This window comes from Tiliqua scincoides, chromosome 3, assembly GCF_035046505.1.
Source record: "Tiliqua scincoides isolate rTilSci1 chromosome 3, rTilSci1.hap2, whole genome shotgun sequence".
NCBI classification, from domain to species: domain Eukaryota; kingdom Metazoa; phylum Chordata; class Lepidosauria; order Squamata; family Scincidae; genus Tiliqua; species Tiliqua scincoides.
In genome coordinates this window covers 49,118,122-49,146,111 of record NC_089823.1, presented here as the reverse complement: position 1 = coordinate 49,146,111, position 27,990 = coordinate 49,118,122, and the positions used below count along the sequence as shown (strand labels likewise).

Below are 27,990 nucleotides of genomic sequence, written 5' to 3'. Positions count from 1 at the left end.
CCCTATCTATCCCAGTAACATTTTGTAATTCAAAACTTGCAACATGACATCATCATGTTGAAAGTTTTCCCCTTCTTAACAAGTGGCAACTAATGAAAAGGAGTGGGGAAACTCTCAGCATAATGATAAAATGGCAGCCACAATACCTAGTTTCAGCTGATGAATGTATGACAATTTCAATTTGCAAATTACCCATCATTCACTGACTCGCCTCTTAAAACTACAGAACAAATAATAAAAAGAAAACTCTAGAGAAAGAAGACTTACATTTAGCCAAGAGCAAACAAGGGCTATCTAATAAAGGGATGGATAAAAGTTTCAAAGTCTAAAGCTATACTGGAAATATCTCGGGTCCAGAGCACATATTATAGTCACCGCAGGGATGCCATCAAAGTTTTCCCTGCACAGCCAGCGATCTTTACTCCACCTATAACATATTGCAAGTCTCTCATCTATACTAGAAGACTGTCAGGAACACGTAAGCAGGCGCAACAAGACTATGAATACAATGGAGACTCAGCGTTTAGTACTTTTTAAACACAACATGTGGCCCTGTGCTCAATTCACAATGGGTAGCATCCACCCACAGTGACCATGAACATAATTTCAGTAATGTGACCCTCAAGTCCCAAAAGCTAAAGTAGCAGATGCTCTTTTCCATATGGGTTAACAAAACAACTACTATCACTGCCGATTCTGCCTCACTATAATGGTTCCCCAGAAGAGTCCATCTGAGATCAGCACAGTCATTACACATCTCATGGGACGAGTACAGGCAAGAGACACGTACATCATTATCGGAACTAAAGTCAGAATATTTTTGCTAAAAAGTATTTTCTTTCTTCAGGTATCATACAAAATCTTTCTATTAGGAAAGTTAGATAGAGTTCCACAACAGGGAGAAGCTTCTCCCAAAATATTAGCTTCTCCTATCAACGATCCTAACAAAATAGCTCCTCCTATCAACATTTAATCACTTTAGCAGCTTTCTATATCTGGCCAAATTCAGAAACTTATTACAATAGGAACCAAACAGAAGAGGTTTTCTGTTTGTTTTGTTTTAAAGGCAGCAGAAGTGATTTGCTAGAGATACAGTATAGCTGCAACAGCTGCTGGCCTGGGTGCAGACAACCAGCTTGCTAATCAGGCAGGATTCATGCATTCTGTGAGCAGTTCAGCACATACTGAGTAACTCACCTCTCTGACAGAGGAGCCAAGCCCAAGTTAACAATTACATAAGGCCAGATGGAACCTAATTTGCTCTTTGGATCACTTGATCCACTGCTGAACTAAACCCTATAGTTCAGTCATTTTTTTTTTCATAGCCACATTTAAAAATAAAAAGCAAACATGAGGGGGTACACAAATTGGCATCATGCTCAGGAAACCTGAACCATATATGCAGCAGTTGTGTCTACTTACAGGCAAAGTGCATACAAATTGAGCTGCAGCAGGTCATCTGAGCAGATTGTACCAGCCAAGCCTAAAATAACAGGTTAAAGTATGTCCTAGGATTATAGCAACAATGACTACTTATCACATATCCAAATAAAGAACTTCAAGGAAAGATCTGAAGTTCACACACCTAAATGGGATCAGGAAGAGCTGGACTCCCTATAGAGTTTTTTTCCACTGGTAGAAAAAAGCAATTTCATTATTCAAAAAAAAAGAAAGAAAGAAACCTTGGTTCACGTAATATTCAATAGCACGCAACAATGCATCATGGGAGGCACATTCAAAAGGTCAAAAGCCATAAAGAGAGAATGAGGCTAAAACAGCATGTTCCCTAGATAGGCTACCTAGGCTAACTGGCGATTCTATTTTTAAAAAATAAAGTCTTCATTCTGCAGAAAAATGACATTAAAAAGTATCCCAGTTCTAAATGACAGTAGAGAAAATACTGGAATTTCCTCCAAGATGGAAATTTTGTTTGAAATAGCTGTAATGAACAGCTTTGCGAATTGTTCACTCACAGTGGGAGAAAACTGCCCAGATAGCATGGTAGAATTGAACATGGTAGAAAAAAAATCTTAAGATTAAAGACATTAAGATTAGGAACAAGTTTAAACTTCTTTTTGCTACCTGGAAACAGAGAGCATTCTACCTTTTTTTTTTAACTAGTTCAGGGACAAACTTTATTCAAGAAAGTTGAACTTGCTGAAATAAACGACATCTCCCCTAAACTTCCCAATTATAAAACATCTGCTAACATGGCTAGGATCTAAACTTCCCCGAAACTTCCCAATTATAAAACATCTGCTAACATGGCTAGGATCTATTGGAAACATCAACACTGATCTGCATGTACCAGAAAAGGGCAGCATTTAATGCTCTGAAGTGATATTCCACCTGTTCCTTTTTAGTGGTTATTGTAAGGGGTGGATCTTTTAGTCCAGTGTTTCTCAAACTGTGGGTCGAGACCCACTAGGTGGGTCACAAGGCAATTTCAGGTGGGTCCCCATTCATTTCAATATTTTATTTTTAGTATATTAGACTTTATGCCACCATGGTATGTGACTGCATTTAGGGAAATGTTAACAATGTTTAACATTTAACAAATGTTAAAAAAACAACCTGTATTTTTAACAAGCTACTATGGATATTCTTTTAACAATGATAGTTAATGGCACTTACACCTGGGTAAGTGTAAGTAGGATTGCAGCCTAGGATTGTTAAAAATTTTCCTGCTTGATGATGTCACTTCCAGTCATGACATCACTTCTGGTGGGTCCTGACAGATTCTCATTCTAAAAAGTGGGTCCCGGTGCTGTGTGTGTGAGAACCACTGCTTTAGTCATTTCCTCTTCCTTTTTAGAGCAGGTATTGTCTTCCTTCCCAACTACTGTGTAGACATGTGTTTCTCAGTTTCTGCTCTTAGTTATTTTATTGTACTTGCATGCATCCAGGAGCAGATACTTAGGGCTCCTGGTCTTCTAAGTATTAGGAACTCCTGATGAAACTGAGAATTGTATATATGAACTTCCATGGAACTATGAATAAAGTTCTTTTTAACTCTGAAGCCTTTTGCCTCAATTTTTTTTTTTTTTTTGGCCTTATTAGCAGCAATCAGCCTGGGTAGAAGAGCAATGTCTTTGGTTGGCAATTTCTCTGCTGAGTCTAGCCCTATTCCAACAGAATCTTCTGGTGGAAGTGTTACGGGACAAGCATTCCCATACAAAGAACATTTATTTCTTTATACAAATAAGGAAAAAGTATGGAGACTTTTATCCTACCTTTCTGTTCCCATGGAGGCCTTCAAGGCAGCTATTTACCATAATTGTTTGCTTCAATATGTAAAACTTGCAAAGGACCAAAATTTAATTAGCGTATAAAGCCTGTGTGAACTGCCTTTTTAAAGTGCTGAACAACTACAGATCAATGGCTGAACAGCTCATTCTTTTCATCACAATGCTGCACTTGATCTGGATGCAGAAGTTTCAGTGGGACTTACTCCCAAGTTAGCTTGCCTAGGATTGCAGCCTAAAACTTCCAGTTTGCAGCCAAGCCTGAACTGAAGAGTTTTGCTACTCTAAACACGGTCTGTACCCAAGCCTTCCTGTTCATAAGGACATCCATGTGGCAGCCCAGATGGTTTGCTAGTCTTGCCAAGTATTGGGACAACTGACTCAGACAATTCTGAAGCTGAAGCTATAAATTCTTTTTAAAACTTCACAGCTTACGTCTTCTTGGGTAGTCTGAACCGCCAGTAAAATATCCTCACTCCACATGCTGTAGCTTGTCTCCTTTTGAGAACAGAACTAAAAAGGAATATGCACACTTTCTTATTCCCTGAAAGACCAAGCCCCAAACCACTCTAATGTTGTCAACAGAATCTGTTATTTTCTCTTGTCTCCCAGTCAATGCCATTTATGACAGCATTTAAATAGTACCTGTGGTTTCTTCAGACTCAATCCATCAGGAATAGAACCCATCAAAATGAGAATATCCCTCAGCTACATGTGGTTCCCTACATATGGTATCTGCAACATTCAGAGTACAGTAAAAAAGAAAAAGAAACCTAGCTTTCTAAAGCTACTCTCAATAAGTTGAATCAAGTGCATAATAGAATGGAAATGGTTATTCAGGGAACAGGGTTTTTATGTTGAGGAAGCACATTTTGTCATTTGGAGGTAATTTGAAAAGGGCAATGTCTCACTTTGAATGTGAGAAGGAACAGGACTAGATGGCCAGAGGCAGTCTAAAACTTCAGCAATGTAGCTCACTGTTACAAGGTTTATTATCACCTGTAATGTCACACCTGGAGAGATAAAGGCACACACACACACACAATGAAAAGTCATTCCAAATATTCAGAATCATTAGAGAATGCATTTCAATGCAACTTAAATTCCATGACATACATTGGTCACTTTCATGAAGCAAAGCCTTGGCTTAACTTCTTCAGAATAGTCTGCAAGGTTTTTTTTTTTTATTATTATAAGTAACCAGGGGTGATGTAGAATGGCTGAGAACCGATTAGATAGCAGAACTGGTCAGATTAATCCCTAAACTCACCTTACCAGTGGTAGAGGTAGGACCCAATGGAACATCAAGGGGTTGGCACAGAATGCAACAAAGAACCCAGTACAGGGCTTGGCAACAGAAACCGCAGCAATATGATGCAGGCAGTGACAAACGTAAAGCAAGCACTGTAAATAACCAACAGGGTACAAACTGCCTGCCTTGTTATACCCATCCCCTTTCATTTGCACAGAAGAAGACAATCAAGGTTCAGAGAGGTAAGCGTGCTTCAGAAAATCATTCATTCTACATTATGCATTTGCAGGATCTTGTAAGAATTAAGATCTTGGCAGTCACGCATTCCTCTTTGGAAAAAACAGGTATCAGGGCACAAATTTAGACACTAGTGTGGTTTTTAAACAGCACTGTCAATCCTTGAAAAAAGTACAACATCTTTAACTAAAGAAAAAAGTTACTATTTCTTCACATATGCTTTTATGGGAGGGAAATTTCTCATTTGGCAAAGTTATGCAAATATAGGTGAAACTTCTTAGAAACAAGAAGAATACATTGATCTATGCAAAAAAAGCCCCAAACAACCTATGTTTGCTAACACTGCAATGGTTATTACCTTTGTTAAAGGGCAGGGTTGGTTTTGTGTGTGTTTTTTTTAATTACAGACTAAGGCAAAATGTAAACTGAGATGTAGTCAACTGAAGCACAATCCCAATGCTGCCCAAGTAAATTATCAGAATGCGTGTTACTAATGACTGTCTTTTAGACTTGGAAAGCAGGAAGTTCAGATCTTGGAAAGGGCTCAATGTGCAATTTCCAGGGATGGATTTTCAAGTTCAGATTCAATCCTGACAAATGTAACTCTGCCTCTGTTTCAATGAAACTGCTCTGAGTCACAATTGTCTATTGGAGCACTCCCAGATGAGAATTTATATTGAAGAGACAATATTAAATGTTTCATTTTGCCTAAAGGTTTGTGGATGAAGAGGAAACAAGAGTTGCCCCCTGACCCTTCACAACTCCAATAGAAAAGCCACTGAAAAACCATTTCACAGAGCAAGATTATATAGGTTAGCACCCATGGCAGACACAGCAACTTAATGTACATCAAGTGTTATCACAAAAAAGATGCGTTACAAAGAAAATGTATCAACATAACGAATGCATTCAAGTATCATTTCAACAGAATCATTACAATCTATTTGTTTTGAGCCCTCTTTTTATTCGTTTTAAAAAATAATTGAAGGAGTAAATAAGGCATGAGCTAATTACAGATCTGGCAATCAGAATTTTATAGTGCTTTTTACAAATATTTAATTAACCAGATAACCTTGTAAAAATAGCACCACCTCTGAAATCATATGCTCACTGAACAAAGAAAATATTGTGACCCCAGATTAAGAGCCACTGTACTGCGATAACAGCTCATTATATGAACCCAGGTTTTAGGAATTCCAGAATCTACTGGACATCCACATTAAGAACAGCCCTGCTGGATCTGGCCAAAGGCCCATCTAGTCCAACTTCTTGCATCTCACAATGGTGCACAAGGTAACAAGAGACCTGCATCCTGTTGCCACTACCTTGCACCTGGCATTCTGAAGTAGCCTACTTCTAAAATCAGGAGGTTGCACATATTGATCATGGCTTGTAACCTGTGATAGACTTTTCCTCCAGAAATCTTTCCAATCCCTTTTTAAAGGCACCTCGGCCTGACGCCATCTCCACATTCTATGGAAAGGAGTTCCACAAACTAATTATACACTAGGTAAAGAAAAATTTTCTTTTGTCTGTTCTAACTCTCTCAACACTCAATTTTAGTGTTGTGTGAGAGGGAAGAGAACATCCCCCTATCCACTCTATCCAACCCCTGTATAATTTTGTATGTTCCAATCATGTAATCACGCTCCCCCCCCCAGGTATCTTTGCAGAATAAAGCACAAAGAACCATCTCTCTGTGCACCGTATTCATAATATATACTCTTTCTATCACACATCCCCCCCCTTTTAGGGGAATTTTTTTTTTAACTCTCCATTCTATATTTTGATGGACCAGAAGGGGGTTCTACCTCCCCTTCTTGTGATCCTTCAAAATGGCAATCCTATGTGTAGCTCATGCTCTCCAGAACTATTCTCCTCTCTTTGGTTCACTGCCACCATTCAAACCCCCAGATACTTGAGTGCTAATTAACTGATGCTAATTGGTCAGTCTCTTTCACACATATGTATACTGGCATTCTAGTTTAACTTTCTGCATTCCTTTCCAATTCTAATGAACTGGTTGCATTCACAGCTGTATATCTTTAGCTGCCTTGAGTCTTAGTCCACCTCTGGCAGAGTATCGGCTTCCAACATCTCAGAAATCAGATTCAGTTCTTTCCTAAGAACTGAACAGAATAAGTAAACTACAACCATTAGTCTTACAACAAGCGTTAAGATGTTCTAAATGTATCATTCAGTCTCGTGACAAAATACAAGTATTCCCCCCTCCCCCGTATCCAGATTCTCTTATCTGCAGTTCTCTGCCCCAAGAGCCCATTACTTATTTGTAAAATGGGACCCTATACTTACTATGGTGTCAAGCATGTCTTTGCAGCCTATTAAACAATGCTATAGAACAGGGTTTCTCAAAGTGTGGGCCATGACCCACTTCATGGGTCACGAAGCTTTAGCAGATAAGCTGAGAAGGCAAATGCTTGGAGACCTATGGAAACAGCCATATTGCATGTTTACGCATGAGTAGGCGAACTTGCCTTAGTTCATTAGAAAGGACAGGCCAAGAGGAATCCAACAACACCAGAATGGTCCCGATCAGATGAACGCTGTCCCAAAAAAAAAAACACTTGAGAAGGAAGTCCCTCCCTCCAAGCTGACTAATGTATTGAGCGCTATTGAAAGCTAAATTAAGTTACAAGTTTGCATTTACTCACAAGTATGTAAGTGTGCCTTGACTCATGGTCAGGTCAGGCAAAGAGGAATGTAAGGCTACCAGAATAGTCCCAATCTGATGAAAATGGGAGTTCAACAAATGCTCCAGAAGGCAGTACCCCTGCCCCCATAAAAAAGATTGAAAACAGAGGCTTGAGCTAGTAAGAGGCTTGAAGTTTTTTTTAGACTTGTAAAGTTAGGTGGGTCCTGATAGAGATATGGTTTAAATATAAGAACTTAAATTGAACTGAGTACTGGGCAGGGCTGAAAATCTTACTGATTTGTGTGTGTGTGGGGGGGGGTGTTACTCTGCAGGCAAACTACATAGAAAATTCATTTGGTGGAATAGGGCTGACTTCCCGTTATTTAATTATTTGTTTTACTTTAATTAATTATTATAATTATTTTAATTTCCTTGAAGTCACTTTCAGCCATGACATCATTTCTGGTGGGTCTCGGACAGACTGTCATTCAAAAAGTGGGTTTAAAAGTTTGATTTCTTCTCCTGTTTCTTCTATAGCAGTGGTTTTCAGACAGAACACCACGAGAGGGAGACTTAGAGCCCCATCCTATGCATGTCTACTCAGAAGTAAGTCCCATTATTGTCAATGGGGCTTTCTCCCAGTTAAGTGTGAATAGGATTTCAGCCTTAGACTGCAATTCTATGCACACTTACCTGGGAGTAAGCAGCACTGAACACAATGGGACTTACCTCTGAGTAGATGTGAAGATTAGACTGTATGAGAATGCCAACAGGAAGCATGAAGCTTCCTTCCTTTTTCCTCTTAGCATTTGGGCTTCTTGCTCCTGTATGTTCCGGCTAACTGCTTATCCGTTTCCTCCTCTAGCGTTCTATAACAGGCTGCAAAGGAAGAGGCATGAGTGCTTGGCGCCACAGCAAAGATAGGGTTCCTTTTTATTCATGGTTTTGGTATCCGCGGGCAATGTGGGAACATATCCCCTGCATACATGGGGGAACATCTATACATAGAATTTATTCATATAGCACTGCTTAATTATTAATGCCTGTGCATATACAGATCACTCTGGCAGCTCTCCAAAACCTGCAAATAAAGTGCTACGTATGCATAACTCAAGACAAGACTATTCTGAAGTAAATCAAGCTCATGCAGAATCATGGTCAAAAGGAAGTCCCAGCTCAAATCTCTGCTTAATCTCAATATGCAAGTCACCATTTTTGACTATTAGCTACATTCTCAGCAAAAGGGGAATAAAAATACATACAATGATTTGCTATATTATTATTATTAACAGTATTTATATACCGCTTTTCAACTAAAAGTTCATAAATGGAGGACAAATTCCCAAAGCTCCACTAGGCACCCAGAACTAATGGCATTGTCCCAGCCTCTGTCTCTGATACTAGACCAGTGATTTCCAAACTTTTTCATCTCATGGCACACTGACAAGACACTAAAATTGTCAAGGCACATCATCAGTTGTTTTTTTTTTGACAATTATCAAGGCACGCCACACTGACAGCAGTGGCTCTCATCCCCCAGTAGCCCTACTAACAAATGATCTTCTCCCAAATTCCCGTGGCACACCTGCAGACCATCCACGGCACACCAGTGTGCAACGGCACAGTGGTTGAAAATGCCTGTACTAGACAAAGGCAAAACCATCCAATGTGAATTAGTGTACAGGCACCAGAGCATAAAAAAGAAGTTTTCCCCACACATGAATAAATATTTTGCCAAACAATAATTCTAGATGCATCGTGAAAAAAAACAAATTGCTGTCAAATTGGATTCAACATTCTAACATCCCCAAATACTACCATAGCTCCACTTGTTTCAAATGCATACTCCTTTAAAATGCTACTACCATAGACATTGTAAGACTACCATAGACATTTAATGTAATACCATTAAATTGCTACTACCATAGACATTGTATTTTGATCATAGACATGATCAAAATAAGATCTCTCACTGGTTTCAGACTTTTTTTAAGTCTGTCTCCTACTTAAGCCATTTCTGCCCAACTTTGCATATACACAACAGAGACCAAATGTGTATACCTGTGGGCTGGGAAAAAGTGGTTAAATGATCATTTTAAGACTGGTCCAGACAATCTGGACTGCTCAAATACAATTAGAGTTGTGCACAAGTTCTCCTTCCCTCCCCAGGGGTGGTATTTCCCCTTCACTGAACTGTATAGGGTAGTTAATCAAAACAACTCCGTTACTCCAACTTGAAAGTTGCCTGTGCTTTGGGGGGAAGTTGTTCCCCCATGTAATATGTGAGAGAGGCTTGGGTTAAACAGAACACTTTATTGAAATAGCAAATAATGAACCTGCAAAGCAAGCTTATGACAGTCAACCCAGAAGGCTCAAGGCAGTTGGACTGTGCAGGCTTTGAGAGGCCTTGAAAGCCTTACAGTTGTCTTTGTGAATCCAAAGCAGAAAGCTCACCAGTCAGTCTCACTGAGCCGGTATGCATCATCTTAGCGGTACTGGTTCACTTTCTGACCTTGCTCACCTCAGAATTCACACCAAACCGCCAAAGTCCTGCCTCCCTGGCCTGCACAACATCTGCTTAAAGTGACCAAAAAGGAAGGTGCAAAGTGAGTCAAAACAGAATTCAAGCCAGCCAAGCCCCAAACCAGATTGGGGTAGGTGGGGGGGGGAGGGGAGTTCAAGCCAAACCAACGAACAGCAAGAAATTCCCACCCAGTTTCTGAAAGGGCAACTAGCTAATTTCAGACTGCACAGAAGGAGAGGTGGAAAAGGATTGCCAAACAGAGCCAAACTGACAGCCCCTGTCAGGGATAACTGTCAGCATACTCTACCTTCAGCCTCAGGCACCAATGCCATCCCTAGAATTTCCCACCTCTGCTCTATGTAGACAGGCAAGAGTGGCTGACACTCAAGATGCATACACCACTAAAATACTATTGAGATTACATGTGAGGAAGCATCCCAATTCTCCTCCTCAATGCTATTAGGAGAAACAGAACAACATGACATGCTCACTGTATGTTGGTGGGGCCCATTAAAACATATCATTTAAAGCAATCTGTAAAATTATACTACCAGAGTTATCCCAAATAACTGGCTGATTTAAAAAAAAAACAGCTAGCTGAGATGAAATTCTTGCTGGGACAAGAGTGGTGCTGCCACCAAAAATGGCAGACCCATGTCAATTCCCCATTTCTCATGTGTCAATATCATTATACTGCATGTTCTCCTACTCCACACCATCAGCTGCCTCTGGCAGGGACTGCTAAATTTAACCATGCGAGTATATAGGGTTAGTCATGTTCAACATGAGCGAGAGAAAAGAACCCAAAATACAGGTACCGTTTCTTGCAGCAACCATTTCTCCTTTCCGTGCTGTGTGTTGTGTAAACCACACAGGTCAGGAACAAAGCGGGTGGCTCTGTATTACATGTCAGTAAATGCCAGAGACAATGGCTTGGATTCAGAATTCCTGTTACATGAGCAGAAGGCATTTTAGCCAAAAAACGGAAGGTGTGCAATACCCACCTATGCATATTACCTCTAGAAAAGGATTCCCTTTTTCTGGGTGGTGGTGGTGGATGAATGGCAGGCAGGGAGAAATTGGTTAACTTTCCATGGGAGAGGAGGAATCTTATGCTTATAAGATAAGCCTCGTTGGATTCAAAACTATAAAGGTAAAAAGGAAGAGGACTTACTGCTTTCTTGGACAGGGCTGGCCTAACCTTAATGAAAACACTCTCATTAAGTTGGGCACTGACAAAGGGTACCCCAAACCCTTCACCTCTCTGCCACCTCCACCCACTGCCACTAATGGAGCCACTTCAGTAGTTTTGTTTTTTTTTAAGTCCTCTTTTCATGTTCTGAGAGCAAACTGGAACAAGATAGGGCAGTGGCAACACTTTCTCCCTCCAACACTAACAGAGAAAGAAGGGAACCCTGCCAAAACCACCTCCTCATTCTGCCCCCCCCACCACTTAGGAGAGCCCAAACCCCTACTGCCAAACCCATTCTCTTTCTTTACCATAGGCTGCCCCCAGCATGCCACTACCCATTCATTTGAAATGGGACCAGAGCAGAGGAAGGAGGCTATGCCAAAGGCAACCTAGGAAAAGGTAAAGAAATAGAAGGGGGCATGGAGCGGGCACACTACCCTCCCCTCTACCTATCCCTATCCCCCTGCGGAGCATGCACACAAAGTTCCTTTTTGTGGGAGTAGCAATTTTAAGTAACCTAAATTGGCATCAGGTCTGATCTTGGGTCAGCCTGTGTGTCTAATATTCATGTGTGTGGAGATGGGTCAATCAGGAAAGTATCATCTTAACAACAGTACCGTGTTGTTGGACCGCCTGCCTGACTCACTCCAAGCAAAAAGGAAACAAACAAGAGGCAGTAACTTTAGTCAAATCACAGCTTTCAACATACCTACATATGTATTTGCATTCCACAGAATTCTCAGTTCTGCAAAGAAGCTTGCATTGGTGTGTACCTTGAATTTATAAACCTGCACATAAATCTCACCTGACCACTGGATTCAGGCAGTGATAAAGAGACAGAATTGATCAAAGAAACCGCTCGAAGGCTGCTGCCAGATTACTGCAAAGAAAATCCCTCCCGATTCAGGTTGATAAATAGTTGTAAGGAGGTATAATGTTCCGATGCTGGAGCCTTAAAAAGCCCAGGTTTTTAACTTCCAGCAGAAATTAAATTTAGGGGTGGGTTTCAATTGACAAATTGTATCTAGAATCCTGTAAAGGGAATGCTAAAGTTGACAATATAACATGGAATTCTTATCTCACCTTATTACAGCAGTTATGATATGGGTACTGTTGTAACTGCCCTCTTAAACATGTGCTGTCACAATACCCCAGACAATTCAGGCAAGTCACTAACCAAGCACTTTGTGTTCTTCTAACCAGTGAAGCGTGTGCCATTCTGTTCTGTTGTGTCAGTCAGGGAACTAATGATATAGACTGCATTTTTCCCCAGCTATTCTTTGAAATTCTTAGACATCCTTGCTTCACACAGAATAAAACGCTAAGATGTGTTAAGCCAATGTGCTTTCCCCCCTCAAATGTCTACTTAAACATCAGTCAGTGTGCCGTTACATTTTAAATCTTATACATTCTAATCCTGAGCTTTAACACACCAGGGGAAGCTTGTGCTTCCACTGTGTTTCGCAGGTCAGAAATAGAAACCATTCAGCTATGGGGTCCATAAAGGGATTCTGTTCCCCCTCCCATGAGTTACACAGTACTGTGTGCTTTCACAGGGGTGTCCATACAGTGCTGGTTGCTGAAGACCCTGGAGCAAAACCCACCAGCAGTGGTAACAGATGATGGTGAAGCCTTCCACAACAGTAAAGGGCAACTTAAATGGTAAATGGAGACTTTAATGGCAACTCCTCCTGCCCTTCGCTCCAGCCAATAGGAACATCCCCTAGAGCAGCCATTTTCAACAACTGTGCTGTGAATAGTCCCCAGGTGTGCAGCGGGAATTTGGAAGAGGGTCATTTCTTGGAAGGGCCAATGGGGGAAGTGAGCCCCCCATTGGCATCACAGTGTGCCTTGTCAGTGTGCTGTGAGATGAAACAGGTTGAAAAGCACTGCCCTAGAGTTATATGATGGTGAAGGAGACTTTACAGGGGATGCTCATATTTGTAGATGAGGGTGCAACAGTGCTAGTTTTTGGGCCAAGTTGTTCTCCCACTGGGAGTTTGGAGGTCGCGATGCCTGGGTTGGTGCCCTACCTGGTCAGCTCCAACAGAGCCCTCATATTGTTGCACCTGAACCTACCCAGTGGCTTATTAAAAGCTGTTCAAATGATTATATAGTTGTGCAGTAATATGGACTGCTATATAAAGACATACTTCTAAGACAACTACATGCCATTAAAATTACACTAGATGCTGTTTGAAATTACACTAAATGCTGTTTGAAAGTTTGTAAAAACAAGTCGCATTGAAACAGCTTGTCTTGTAAAAGACAAACGCAAGAAAGCAAACGTAAAAGGCAAAAAATACCCTAAAAGTTTGACCAGTCTGCAAATACACCAGAATATTGTTATGGGGAAAAAAAGATAAATCAGCAACATGCTTTTTTTGAAGCCCACTACCGATTTTTTTTTTTATAACACTAAGGGCACAATCCTAACCAGGTCTACTCAGAAGTAAGTCCTATTGTGTTCAATGGGACTACTCCTAGGAAAGTGAGGTTAGGATTGCAGTCTAAATTAATTCGCTACCACATAAACCACTTTTTAAACATTCTTAGCATGAAGCCACTTGAAAATAACTGTCGGCAAATGTGACTTTTGAGCAAGTGACTAAAATACAACTGGACATCAGAGACTATCATCATGCTAAATACTATTTGAGTAGAACAGCTTTAATATAAATATGCAAATGTCAGAGATTGGTTATTTAGAAGGACAGTATATAAGAAGCTATTATCTCCATCCTCTGCAATTTATAGTATTCCATTAGCCTGACATTTGTGCGAGACACCAGATTTTATGAATACACAATGCAGAAAAACTGAGCTGAGTATTCAGCAAACAAACACCATATTTGAAGTCAGATAAATGGTTTAAAATTCTAGTATGTGATCCTAGCCAGGAACTCTTCTAATTCCAACAGCTTGGAAGGCTGTGTACTCTTATCAATTTGTGCCTTTTCATCTCTTCTATCCTACTGTAACTAAACTTAAATATATGCAAACAAGATGATTGCATATTCCTCCCCTACTTATTCCTGCCTCTTCTTCTCTCTCCTTGTGTTTACTTAGACTGCAAGCTTCTTGGGGCAGAATCCTGCCCTCCCTTGCTATGTTAAGTTCTGTGTACACTGATATAATAAATAAAAATATTAAGTCATCCCAGTTATGGATTGCATGTTGATACCTAGCATGTATCTAGGCAGACCCAAGCCATAACAAATGACTGAGTTTGAACAAGCTGACAGACGTCAACCCAGATAATCTCAGTTTCATCTAGGTTTGGAATCTAGGGCAAAAAATAAGAAGTGTATAATCTTGGTATGTTCTTAGGACCATCAGTACAATGAGCTATGACAGTGGCTGAATCACTACCATCAATTCCATGTGCCAAGGTGGAAATGCTAAACCAGGGTGGTCAACCATTCAACTTTAGGGCTCCTAATCTTTAACAGTTGTGTAAAGGGGGAAATTTCAGCAGGTGCAGCTTTTCATCTGTGAGATGAAAAGCTGCACCTACTGAAATTCCCTCCTCTACACAATTGTTAAAGGTCCAGGAGCCTTAAAATTGAACAGTTAGCCACCCCTGTGGTAACCATTACACTACACTGCCATAACCAGGGCTGCATGAATTCTGCATAAAAAGAAATAAAATTGTATGCCCAAGCAACTGTAATTTGGCACCCAGAAAAGTTACATTTTGAAACCTTGCATATATTAAATGAATTGAGCATGTTTGCAAGTTTATTCTGTATTTTTTAAATGCTAAAAGAGGAAGAAATGCTAAAATTTGAAAAAAGCTGAATGTTGTGTCCAGTACGACATTCTATACAATACTCCCCCTTACACACAGACCCCTTACACATGGAAGACTGCATCAAGACCACAGGTAATGAGAAACATAATTCGTACAGAACTGAAGGATTCACCTCCTCATCATACAGAACTATTAACAGAAGACAACAGAGGTCAATGTAAAGAAATCCAAATTATGAACACTCAAAAAGCCTCTTTGGGTCCCTTTGGGGAGAAAGACAAGATAAAAATACAGTAAGGGGCAGCCCAATCCTATGCTGCCCAGATCGCGGGGCTGCTTTGGAGCCAAAAACGGGTGCCATCGTATCCTGAGCGCTCACCAGGGAGCGCAGGTGGCATCTTGGGAGAAACTGACTTTCGTCCCCTTCCCCAGGTAAGGCAAGTAGCCCTGCAATGGGGTTACTTGATTCTGCAGCAACCCTAGGGCTGCCGCAGAATCAAGAGCCTCGATTTGGGTCCGCGGCCCAACACGGAGGCTCTGGATGCAGTGGAGCTCAGTTCCGGTGGTCCTACCTCCCTCCCATTCCCTCCCCCTGGCATGCCTCCTTCCTACCTCTCCCCGCCTCCCTCCACGCCTCCACTCACCTCTCCGCTGCCCGCTGGGTGGTGGAGCACTGACCACTGGCCATCCACCAGCACTAGCTCAGTACTGGCCAGAACTGAGCTAGCACCAAAGCAGGACCAGCGATGAAGGCAGTGAACGTGAACAAGGGCTCCAAGTAAATAAAATGAGTACAGCTCTTAAATATTTGGAAATCCAATCATGTTGTTGGTGCTCCAGGAAGCTCTTTGTTGTTGCTCACCTCTGGCTTACCTGTCTCCGTATCCTAACAGACAATAAGAAGAAAGTCCCCAGGCACAGATGGTGTTTCCAGCCTTGTTCACAGATGGCATGCAATCCTATGCACATTTACAGGACAGTAAACTGCATTGACTATAAGGTGACATAGTTTTAAGTAAGTAAACATGCACAGGATTGGGAATGTTAGTTGGAATCTTGCTGACTGTGAAAGTCACTGGATACTCCGAAACTACGGTTGCTTGGCGACCTTCTCCTTAGCAGGAAGATTGCAGACCCTCCACTGCTCCAGTAATAGACTTGTTGAAATCTTGACAATTTTGTTTCAGTGCTTCCAGAGCAATTTGCTTAACTAGGAAACATTGATTCAGTCATTGAACATTTGATTATACTTTGGACAAAAGCACACAACAGGCAACAAAACATTTACTGTAAGGACAGCTTTGGATAACCAAGTTTCCTCACTGACAAAAGTCTTCATCAAGTTTCCTCACTGTCAGAAATCTAATGGTGATGATTTCTGAGAGGGATAGTATTGGGATTAATTTCTTGCCATGAACAAATCAGTACCCAAGGCTTGGAGTCTCAGCACCGTTAGCCTTTTGCAGGTGCAAGGAACTAGTTAAAAGAGTTTGTCTCTATAATTGAATGAAGCCTGAGTTTCCAGAACGTTCTCTGGGATTTCCCACTCATTTAGGAAGCCATTCAGTTGCCCTGGTTAGTTTGTATAACAGGGAACTGAGCTGGGAACTGACATGATGGCTCCTAGCTGCCCTTTCCGGGACTGCAAGTGGTGGAAAATGGCTCCTCTAACTACAGCAAAGGCTATGGCGTGGGGGTTTGTTGTGGGGAGCTGGTGAGGTTATGAAGCTGGTTGATAGATTAGAGAGGGCTGCTGCTGGGTAGAAGTTTGATGTGAAGAGATACTTTGAGGATGAGAAGCCAGAAAGCCTTGGATATAAGGGAAACTGAATTTGATTGTGTGTTGCCCAGCATTCCACCCTCTCTTCCTGTCACTGGATGAGGTGTTTGGTCCTATGAATTCTGCACTTCAATTCTACACACAGTCCTTGCCCAGCACCACAAAGAGCAGGGTTTGTGATTGCTGTTACCTGGGAGGCACAGTTGAGCATGGGGCAGAGTGTCATTGTGTTGGACTTTATGCTTAGCTGTTACAGTGCAGAGAATTTGACCATTGTAGTATGTGCACGACAAGCTCTTACTGGACTACACGTTAACTAAAGATAATAGTGTCAGCTAGCTAGTCTGTGAGCAAATATTTATGAACAAAATAGTAAGAGGGAGTAAAGGGGGAGAGAGAGAAAAGGAAGAGTAGGAGAATAATCTAAGTTGGGGGGGAAAAAAGTTCCTCTACCTTAGCGGAGCAACCATGGCACTTTGATTTTCTTTAAAAAGATCCCCACATCTCCATATGGAAATTTCAGCAATCCAGATGTTGCCAAAGCTGTCCCCTGATATTTTCAGTTTAGCTACCTATTTGCATTTGTACTTGGATCAAATATTTAATATAAATGTCAATGGCTGGAAAACAAATTAGGCACACTTATCTCTCTCTGCTCAAGAATGTTTATCTGCCCACTTTTACAAAGAAGGAAAAGTGGAGCTTAAATCAAAGAAGCAAACCCTTATCTCTAAAATAGGTCATGCCTTGGTTTACCAAAAGAGGGAGATATAACTCCATTTGTAAAAACACAAGCTGGTATTTTCCATTTCAATGAAGCACCTAAAATATATTCTTGTGAATTGCTAAAAACCAGTAACTTCTCTCAATTTTACATTTTCATTAAATGTCACCTTATGTGTCATTACTGGTCTACTCATTAAAAACATAAATCCAATAATATATTCCCATCTATGTTAACTAAAATGAAAAACACAAATCATTACCAAGAAAAAAAAAAGCAAAACATATATGAATACATAGGACCCAAGGGTAAAGTACCAGAGATCTATTAATCGTAGTGGCAATAATCATAAGTGATATTCCTATTCTTGCTTCCCCACTTCATTTTAAGGCTGGGGGTGGCATGTGATGACCAAGGCCACATCAGTGTTACAGACAAGTTCACTTCTTCCTCCTAGCTCTGTTCATAATTAAGTCGTCGTCCCCCCAAGTTACAAGGCCCCTTGTGTCTACAACAAGCTTTGCCTACCAGTGATTGTCCTTCAGCAATGGCACTTGCTTGGAAAATATGGTACGAACATTATGGTCTATCATCCCAAGGACTTTAGAGTTCATTGGACATATAGGACATGGGAGCAGGAGAAAGAAGAGCACAATTCTACCTACAAGGTGGTTGCCCACAAATGCACCTCATAAGCATCTCAAGGAGACCCTCTTAAGCAAGCTTGGAATCCTGAAGATTATTCCAAATTTTGTTTTCAGAATAAAATTCTGCAAAGTGAAATTAGCACATATAATTGTTGAAGTCCAATCACTTTATGAACATAACACCTTTGAAGCATGATCAGCAACCTAATTTGATTTGCTACCCCTCAAAGCCACTTACTTCAAATGAGAGTAAACTGGCTAAACTCCAAGTCTCTTAGCTTAATGAAGCTATGTGTTAGGCTGTCAACATTAAAAGAGTGCTTCAGTTCTATACCATTCATTCTCATAACAAGTGGCTAAGAGGTCAGGCAGTATTATCAGCCTTTCAGTAAATACCTTTGGTATGACTCTTACAATAGCAATGGCAAGAAAAAGCCATTATCTAGATCCATTAAGTAAATTATGTCACTGTTGCCACAATGACATTACTACAGACAGACTTCCTTTCTAGAACTTTTGAGGAGGTTCTACCCTTTCTCCAAGTATAAGTAAGATTTTCTGTGATATTTCTGAATGAGCTGCAATCCTACACACCAGTGGTTCTCACACGTTTAGCACCAGGACCCACTTTTTCGAATGAGCATCTGTCAGGATCCATCAGAAGTGATGTCATGTCCAGAAGTGGCATCATCAAGCAGGAAAATTTTTTAACAATCCTAGGCTGCAATCCTACCCACATTTACCCAGGAGTAAGTCCCATTGACTACCATTGTTAAAAGAATATGAATAGTAGTTTGTTAAAAGTATAGGTCTGCAACATATCCCCAAATGGAGTCACCTACCATGGTAGCATCGAGTGTAATATATTAAAAATAAAATATTGAAATGAATTGGAACCCACCTGAAATTGGTTCACCTAGTGGGTCCCAACTCACAGTTTAAGAAGCACCTCTCTACACATTTACCGGGGGGGGGGGGTAACAGCCCAATCCTAAGCTTCCTGGAGTCCGCTGGAGCAGTGGCGCCAAAGCAGAACCCAGAGCATTTGGTGACACCAAACCCACCCAGAGTGTTTTTTACGACTTCCAGTTTAACGAAAGTCATCAAAAAATGCTCCAGGCAGCATTCGGAGCCTCAGAGAGACTCAGAATGGCTCTGGATGCAACCAGAAAAGGCTTTTTTTCTGGGCCGCCTTCTGAGCTCAGAGACTGCACTGCCTCTCCAAGGCTCACAAAACTTCCCATATGTGACCAGAACAAGTTTCTGATCACGTGTGGAAGGTCTGCAGGGGAGCGAGTTGGGGGGGGTCATTATCTACGGTGAGGCACGTCCATGGATGCTAAATCAGCTGATAAAGAGGCCCCACCTGTATTAAAAAAGAAACGGGAAAAGTCAGTGGATTTTCAGTAGGGAGTGATTATTTTCATAGCACCTCATTTGATGAGCACATGCAATTCCAATTGCAACACGTCAGAGGACAAAGCCTGAAACAGCTTTCTACAGGGTTTTATGCATAAGTGAGTAGAGCCATATTTTCAGTGAAAGGGAAACATCCATAGCACAGCATTATAGGAACATCTTAGTTGCATTCTTATTTGCACAGAAGGAGTAAAAAGGATTCAACAAGAGTTGCCAATTTCTAAATAAAGTTCATACTGGAAAGCACTGGGGGGAGCAGGGGAGAAATCACCATTTTTGAAATATTACTAACGCAACCATCTCAATCTAGATTAAAACATGGTTGGCCAGCCTGTATTAATCTCAATTTCCATTTTAACACCGCATCATTTTAACTCGTTTGCTTTAGTTGGACAAGTGAAATTCACTTTTAACGTTTATGATAATGGGTTTCCTAATCTAGAAAACTCTTGGACACTGACTCATGCGTAATGGAAACAGAACCCCAGACAGATGTGTTTTTTAGGAGGTCCCAATTTATTTTTGGTTCTACGGTAAACCACTGAGAGTAAGATAGAGGGATTACTGACACACGGCATTGCTGCATATTGTGGGCAGAAATAAAAGTGCTTCCAAGAATTCTGGAATTGTTATATTGTTACTCTAGCCCTGATGCTAGGATTAGCATGCTAGGTCAATTGACCAGTAGACTGATTTGCTATTATTTGACTGCAGTCAGATATTTCATGAAGCCAGAAATCCATGGTGTAAGCAGTAGCTTACCTTTATCACTGCTTTTAAAAACTGTCTTGTTGTTTTTTTAACAGCTGCTGTTACTTTGCTTTATGTCCAATTATTTTTTTATTTTTAATCTTGTTAACAGAAGGCTGGCGGTGGTATTCCAGGAAAAAAACCCAAGAGAAAAACTGGTCAGTGAATTGCTCACATTTATAGGAACACTACAACACAGTATTATTAAAAGTTGTGGCAGCATTTCAGTATGTAATGTGAACAGGTTTTAATCGCCTCTCCCAATGTTATAGAATTTCACTGCAGTCTTATTCCATGCTTTTTTAAACTGCAGTTTGATAGACTGGCTTATAACTAAAGTGAACCTTCTATGATTACAAGGCACTGCCATTTGTGCGGGAGAGGGCAATTTTGGCAAATTTGTGCTTAATTTTGCAGCACTCTGTGTCTTATACTGTCCTGTTCTCGTGGTCCCCCCACTCCCCAGAGCATGTTTCCAGTGAGCATCATTAACAGGTTTGCTTTAAAAAACACACACAAAAAAATGTTATGTGCACATGGGGGAAAATCTATTACATGTGCTGGAACCCTGTGCAGTGGCAAATGGTAAAAAAGACCTTCTGTGACTTGATTGTTTGTGATTGCCCTCTCCCAGTCCTAAATGGGTGCCACTACTGCTTTGCACCATTCCAAAAGGTGAAACAAAGAACTCATAAGCTCTGGAGACTAGTTGCTTCCATTGGCATCAATTTATCAATTGAACTCTCATGGAGTTGGTGAGGGCAGTTAGGTTGCTCTCTCTGTGTGTGTGTGTGTGTGTGTGTGTGTGTGTGTGTGTGTGTGTGTGTGTGTGTGTGTGTGTGTTGCTAATGACTTATTACTTTATGTGAAGAAGCTCCAAGATGGGCTGTGCCAAACAAATTGCAGCAACCTGTGGGATGTTCCAAAAGTCAGTCAAAGCTTCCTCCAAACCATGCAGATTTTGGGTGTGTGTGTGTGTGGGGGGGTGATTGAGAATTAAAACAGTGGCCTTCCTCTAGGCCAGGGGTGTCCAAACATTTTGGCAGGAGGGCTACATCATCTCTCTGACATTGTTTTGAGGGCCAGGAGAAAAGAACTAATTTACATTTAAAATTTGAATAAATTTACATAAATGAATATATTTGAGATGGAACTTATATGAATGACGGTCTTGCAATAGCGCAAGGCCTATAAAAGGGCTTGCATAAAGCAAGGCCAGCCTTTCCTTTCCTTCACTGCCACTGCTGCATCACAGATGTGAAACAGCAAGTAGTGGAGGAAGCCCTCATCCCACAGCTCAGGTGAGAGGTCAAACAGTCGTCCTCACACTGAGAACAGTGGCGTCAGGCCAGCATTGGTTCCAGCAAGTCGCTAGAACAGGGGTGCTCAAACTTTCAACTTTAGGGATGCTGGACCTTTAACAATGTATAGAAGAGAGAATTTCAGCAGGTGCAACTTGTCATCCCACAGATGACAAGCTGCACCTGCTGAAATTATCTCTCCTACACAATTTTAAAGGTCCAGGGTCCCTAAAGTTGAAAGTTTGAGCACCCCTGCTCTAGAAGGCCAGAGGCTCATTGGAGACTGAGGACTACCCGTGGGCCGGATTGGGAGCCCATGAGGGCCACAAGTGGCCCCTGGGCCGGGGTTTGGGCACCCCTGCTCTAGGCTTATAGAATTTGAAGCCTTTTGCTATTTGTCCTGCTTCAAGTCATGGTCTGGGTCATGCTCTCCAGTGTCACATACATGTGTATATAAGGGCACTATACTTCATACATTCAAAATAAAAACTTGACAGGCAATAGCACAGAGGGCTTCTATGTTGAGGCAATAGGGAGAGGGAGTTTGATTCCATGAGTGTCCCTCTGCATGTGGTCCTGAAGACATAAACCAGTGTGTGTTTAACCATACTGCACATCATCCTGAGCGTTTACCAAAGAACGGTCTAGAAATTTTTAAAAATGTAATTTAAAAAATTTTATATGAAGCAATTTGTATTTTGATGAACAAATTTGGAAAGCTTCAGCAACATCACTAAACAAAGCTTTCTTTTCTGCTTGATTTTCATGTGAACTCAATTACAAAAACCAATTACAAATCTAGCTATCAAAATAAAGTGCCCCATGTAAAGCTATTCATGGTAACTTCAGAAGACAGTTCTGAAATTTTATTGATAACATCAGTGCTAATATCATATGCAAAACTAAGCTCTTCCCCTAACCAGCAAATCTCACTCTGCAGAACCTTTTACAAACAGTAGCAATTGACAACCATGCTGATGGTAGAGGAGGAGCATATTTTTTGCCTTCCCCACAGATCTTTGGAGTCCCTTCCTTCCTTCGCCACACATATGAGAGGAAAAAAAAATGGCTGCTCTTTTTTCTATCATACTAGATTTTTTTCCCCATTTGTTAAATTTCAATCAGAAAAAAAATCAATTTAAGTTCCTTTGACCTCTTTTATTCCCTCAAAACTTTATTATTATTAGATTGTGAGCTCCGTGGGAATAGGATTATTAACATGCAATGAGGGGGAAAATGCTGTATGGCACCATGAGCCCATTTATATCATCATGAGATATAAATGACTAAATAAGAAAGATAAACACAGGTTGCATATCCCTTATTCAGAATTCCAAAATATGGAACTTTTTTTATCACCAACATTTGTGTTTTTTTTTTATCTTTTTGCCTAAAGAAATAAAATCACAAGCTGCAATTCATGGACAAACTGTTTCACGCACAAAATTATTTAAATTATTATATAAAATTACCTTCAGGCTATGTGTATAAAGGGTAAATGAAACAAACAATTTTTGTGTTTAGACTTGGGCCCCATCCACAAGATCTCTTATTATATATATATGCAAGTATTTCGAAATACGGAAAAATCCAAATCACTTCTGGTCTCAAGCACTTCAGATAAGGAATGCCCAAACTGTTACCTACAAAGACTTTATTCAAGGCGGTTTATATAGGCAGACAATTTAAATCCCCATAGGGATTTTTACAATTTGAAAGAAGGTTTCTATCTTTCAAGAAACCACATCATTCAGATATTTCTTTCTTGATCTGGTCGCACATTCTGGCCTCCATCCTCCCACGCACAGAGCAGATGAAATAGCTCGGCTCAGCTTGTCAGCTGCTTCAAGGTCGCACGGTGCTGGTGGCCTTTAACTGGCGACCTTCGGATGTTATCTTCAGGCAAATAGAGGCTCAACCCTCTGGACCAGACCTCCTGCCCTACTTTATCCTCATTACTCCTCATTATGGTCTTAACTATGATGATTCCTAATCATTTGATTACCTTCACTAATCATTTCACACACACACCCAACACATGATATACAATAGTCTCATGTATGTGAGTGAAGGCCAAATCTTCAAGTACCAGCAGTGAAAGGTTATCATGAAGACAACAGAAATGAGATGATAGAAGGGTTTTTTAATAGTTCCAAAAGACATAAAATGTCTGCCCATTTCTGCCCTCCTTGCCACACTTACACTTGTCACACTCACAGCCACCCCCCCCCCCAAAAAAAAATTCCAGTAATTTGTATGGAATGTATGTTCATGACATTATACACCTTTCATACCACTATTACAGAATGCTATCAGAGCATTCAAAATTGTCTTTAGCTTTACCACAATATAAAATGAGCAAAACTACTAACAATATGGCAGTTAAAACTAGTCAAATGCCTAGCAAGAAGCAACAACTGTGAGCAGCAGTGACAATCCATCTGAAAAATGAGAATTCCTCAGAAGGAATCTTCAAAGCCTGAGTGTGGTCACAGAAGTCCTCTCCAATGTCTCCACCAAATGCAATTCCATTGGTCGTGGGACATGGAGGAAGGCTTCTGTAGGCTCTCTTAGCAAGAGGTAGGCTTACATAGGAGAAGTCTATCTTTTACATAATCCCATCCCAATCTGGTTAAGGCTTTAAAGGCAATAAAATTCACAGCCCAATCCTATGGTCAATTTATGATAGTGGAATGTGCATTCCACTATCAGCAGTGTAGCAGCACTGTTGCGCATATCATGCAGCTTCTGGAACTTCAGAGCTGCCAATGCAAGCTATCTACAGTTCCATGCATAAGAACGTAAGAGTCCCACTGGATCAGGCCAAAGACCCATTGAGTTCAGCTTCCTGTATCTCACAGTCACCCACCAGATACCTCAGGGAGCACACATCCTGGTGCCACTCCTTTGAATCTGACATTCTGAGGTAGCCAACTTCTAAAACCAGGAGGCTGCACATGCTACAAGCCATCATGGCTTGTAGCCTGTAATGGACTTCCTTCAGAAATCTGTCCAATTCCCTTTTAAAGGCATCTAGGCCAGATGTCATCACCACATCCTGCAGCAAGGAGTTCCACAGATTAATTACCTACTAGGTAAAGAAATAGTTTCTTTTCTCTGTTCTAACTCTTCTGGCACTCAATTATAACGGATCCTCTCTGGTTCTGGTGTTGTGTGAGAGGGAAAAGAACATCCCTCTATCCACTGTGTCCATCCCCTGCATATTTTTGTATGTCTCAATCACGCCCTCCTTCAGGCACCTTTTCTAGCCTGAAAAGCCTCAAACAATATAGCCTTTCTTCATGAGGGAGGTGCCCCAGCCCAGTATTCATTGTGGTCTCTTTCTTCTGTACCTTTTCCAGTTTTACTCTATCTTTCTTTTTTAAACCTGGCAATTATTATTTGAGTCTAGAATGTCCACCATTGATGACATCTTGCAACAGAACACATGTCACCTTCTGTAGCTGACCAACTTATACTGAAAATGGCTACCAGTCTAAAGGGAATAAACCACAGGTGATTTATAAAGGTAATCTCACTGGACAGAAATATCAGATTCATCTTCAACAAGGATTTTAATGACCCATTTTTCTCTTGCCAGAAGGTTTAAAAAAGGAAAAACTGTCTAGAGAACTTGAAACAGCCAGTGACACTACTTTTAATAAACTGTGTCTGTGACCTCTATTCCTCATTTATTTTCATATGGAATATGCTGTGACCAGTGCCCTACTTCAAATTAAAAGGTCCCCTCAACTATTCTAGCTTCCAGTTCTAGTGCAAGTTATTCTTTATTTCAGATCTTAAATTGAAATTGATCTATTTCAAGTATTTCTAAAAATCAAATGTTTGGTAATGTGTCCCATGATAATTGACCCAATGATTGAATACGACCAAATTAGAAAATATTATGCTGCACAACTTGAAGATCCCTAGAAGTTTAAAGCTCATTTATAACTTCCCTTTGCCCAGTCCTGGGATATTCCTATCATTTACCCTCAGGCCTGCAATGAGATTCAAAAATTATTTCGGCTACTGTATGACATACAACTGCAAATAGTTCACATTAGTGCCCTACGCATTTGGTGACCATTAAGAAAGAACACTTTAACTTTCCTGATTAGACCAAAAGGTATTACAGTACTTTTTAATAGGGTCACAATTATGTAGTATTTCTGTTTGCAAAGGCAAAATTTCCATAGACTATTATTCATTCATGGGGGATTTTTGAAAAAGAAAAAAAAGATTAATAAGAACAATAAAAGAAATGCTTTTGTAGTACACCACTGCAAAACTATTTGGCTATTTGAAAGTTAACGCTATAAGAGAATCATTTGCATCCCAACAGTGTCTAAAAATTGACTTTTTAGTTAATTGTGCAAACATGTCTGCACATGCTGGACTTTTGGGCGTAAACTCCAATTGATGTCAGCACTCTGAAAATAATGGTTAGGGTCAAAATAATTATGTTTCATCGTTTATACAGGTGGAGTCTGCTTATGTGCAGATTTTACATCCATGGATCAGGCTCAATGTGTGTGTCCCAAATTCATGTTGAGTCAGAATAGGCTCCACCTGAAACCTCCAAAGGGTTTTTGAGGCCCGAAGAGGACGCACGCATCTGCCAGCGGCCTCTGTGGACTTCAGAATGGCCTTCTAGCACAAAAAAACCAGTTTCTGCCAAAAACCAGAAGTAGCAGGGTTTTTTGCACTACGGAGCCATTCTGAAGCCTACAGAGGCTGCTGGCAGACATGTGTGGAGGGTTTAAGGGGTAGAAAATTGTGGATTTCCTTATCTGCGATTTTCAGTATACATGGGAGGTCCGAGAATGATTACCCGTGAATATCGAGGCCCCACCTGTACACGGCAACAAAAAAGTTTTCAAAGCGGCATATGGATTTCTGCTAAGAAAGACCTCTTTATACTTCGTACCAGTTCATGGTATGAAAAAAACTGTATTAATGCCAAAGTCGTACATCCCCTTGAACAAGTAAAGCAAAGGAACTGCAAATATTTCCAGAACCTAGTTCCAAAGAAGGAAGCATAGCATTGCAGCCTAAACACAGCTCGCAGCCCAATCCTAACTTGCACTGGTGCAGCTAAGCTACATGACCTGTGCAGTATCCAGTGCAAATTAGGGTGCGGCTGGAGATCTCCTCGGGATAAGCGGATATTTTTTGCCTTATGTCAAGTAACACCCCAACCTATCTTGAATCCACACCAGCTATATTTGAAACCCTAGACGAAACTGACATATTAACAGTTTGGAGAGACAGGGCTCCGCGATCTACTCATTTTGCCTCGCGATCTACCGGTAGATTGCGATCCACCTATTGAACATGCCTGCTTTAAGGCATATTTGTGACACCTTCAGCTGGCACAGCAGTGGCTGAAGCCAGAGTTTTGATAGTGCAGCCAGTGTTTTTTCCATTGTATTTACACAGAGTACTCTTTGTTTTCATATATACAGTGGTGCCTCGCAAGACGAAATTAATTCGTTCCGTGAGTCGTTTCGTTGTGCGAAATTTTCGTATTGCGAAGTGCAATTTAAAACAAACAAAAAAAAGGTAAAAAAATCATCTTGCGAAGCACGGCCATAGAAAAATTCGCCTTGCGAGTCACCAAAAAAATCGCAAAACGCTTTCGTCTTGCGAGTTTTTCGTTGCGCGAGGCATTTGTCTTGCAAGGCACCACTGTAATTTGGATAACATTGACCAACTCCTTTTCCTACCTAACTTAAAGCCACACTCTCTGTCCCCAAGTTTCTCTTAACTTTTATGAAAACCTTATTTATATTCAGTCATCTGAGGTTTGCTGTAAAGTCACTTTCCTTATTCACCGTAATCCCTTTTGTTCATTGCAGTGTCATGGTACCTTTGTTTCATATTATTTTGACGGAAAGCCATGTAGGTGAAGAGAAGGATCTGCAAGTCTCCTTTGAACTTTAAAATATAAATTGGCACATCACAGAACACCAGGAAAACTTCAGTATCAGCTCTTGCAAATGACAGAATAGAGCAAAAGTACAATTCAGAAAATAGTACCTTCAATTTTGATCCGTGAGGCACAGGATTAAATCCATCTGGTCCAGGTGGGATGAACAATTCCCATTTCCCAAAATCCAATTTCTTGTATGCATGAGAAAATGGATTCCAGTTATCTGCAATAAAAAGAAATGTATTAAATACTGAACATGCATTAAAAATTCACAATTCATATGTAAAACAGGAATATGATTTTATATTTAGCCCCTATTTTCCAGAGCAGAGCTGGTTGAACACCAGGTTTCTTTCTGCATAACCAATCTTAAGGGTGTTGGATTTGGGTGATTATTTTAAATATTAGTAGTGCAACACCCAGGGAGAACAAGGATTCAAACCAACACTAAAAACAAAGTTATGAACAAAATAACTTGCAAATGTTTGCTTTCTAATCCTCTTTCCTGCCACTGAAGTCCTAAGAAACTTACTTCTGAATAATATGTTCAAGACTACACTGTAAATCTCCTTACCCA

The 27,990-nt window shown here is 40.7% G+C and overlaps 1 protein-coding gene across 2 annotated transcripts in view; it reads right to left on the bottom strand.

The window, feature by feature from the left end:
• GBE1 (1,4-alpha-glucan branching enzyme 1) overlaps window positions 1-27,990 on the bottom strand; it is a 172,544-nt gene that overhangs the window by 104,619 nt on the left and 39,935 nt on the right. For both annotated transcript variants that reach the window (XM_066620517.1, XM_066620518.1), the window contains exon 3: window positions 27,521-27,636. In XM_066620517.1, coding sequence (XP_066476614.1) covers window positions 27,521-27,636 — 116 coding nt within the window. The remainder of the gene's footprint in view (window positions 1-27,520; window positions 27,637-27,990) is intronic.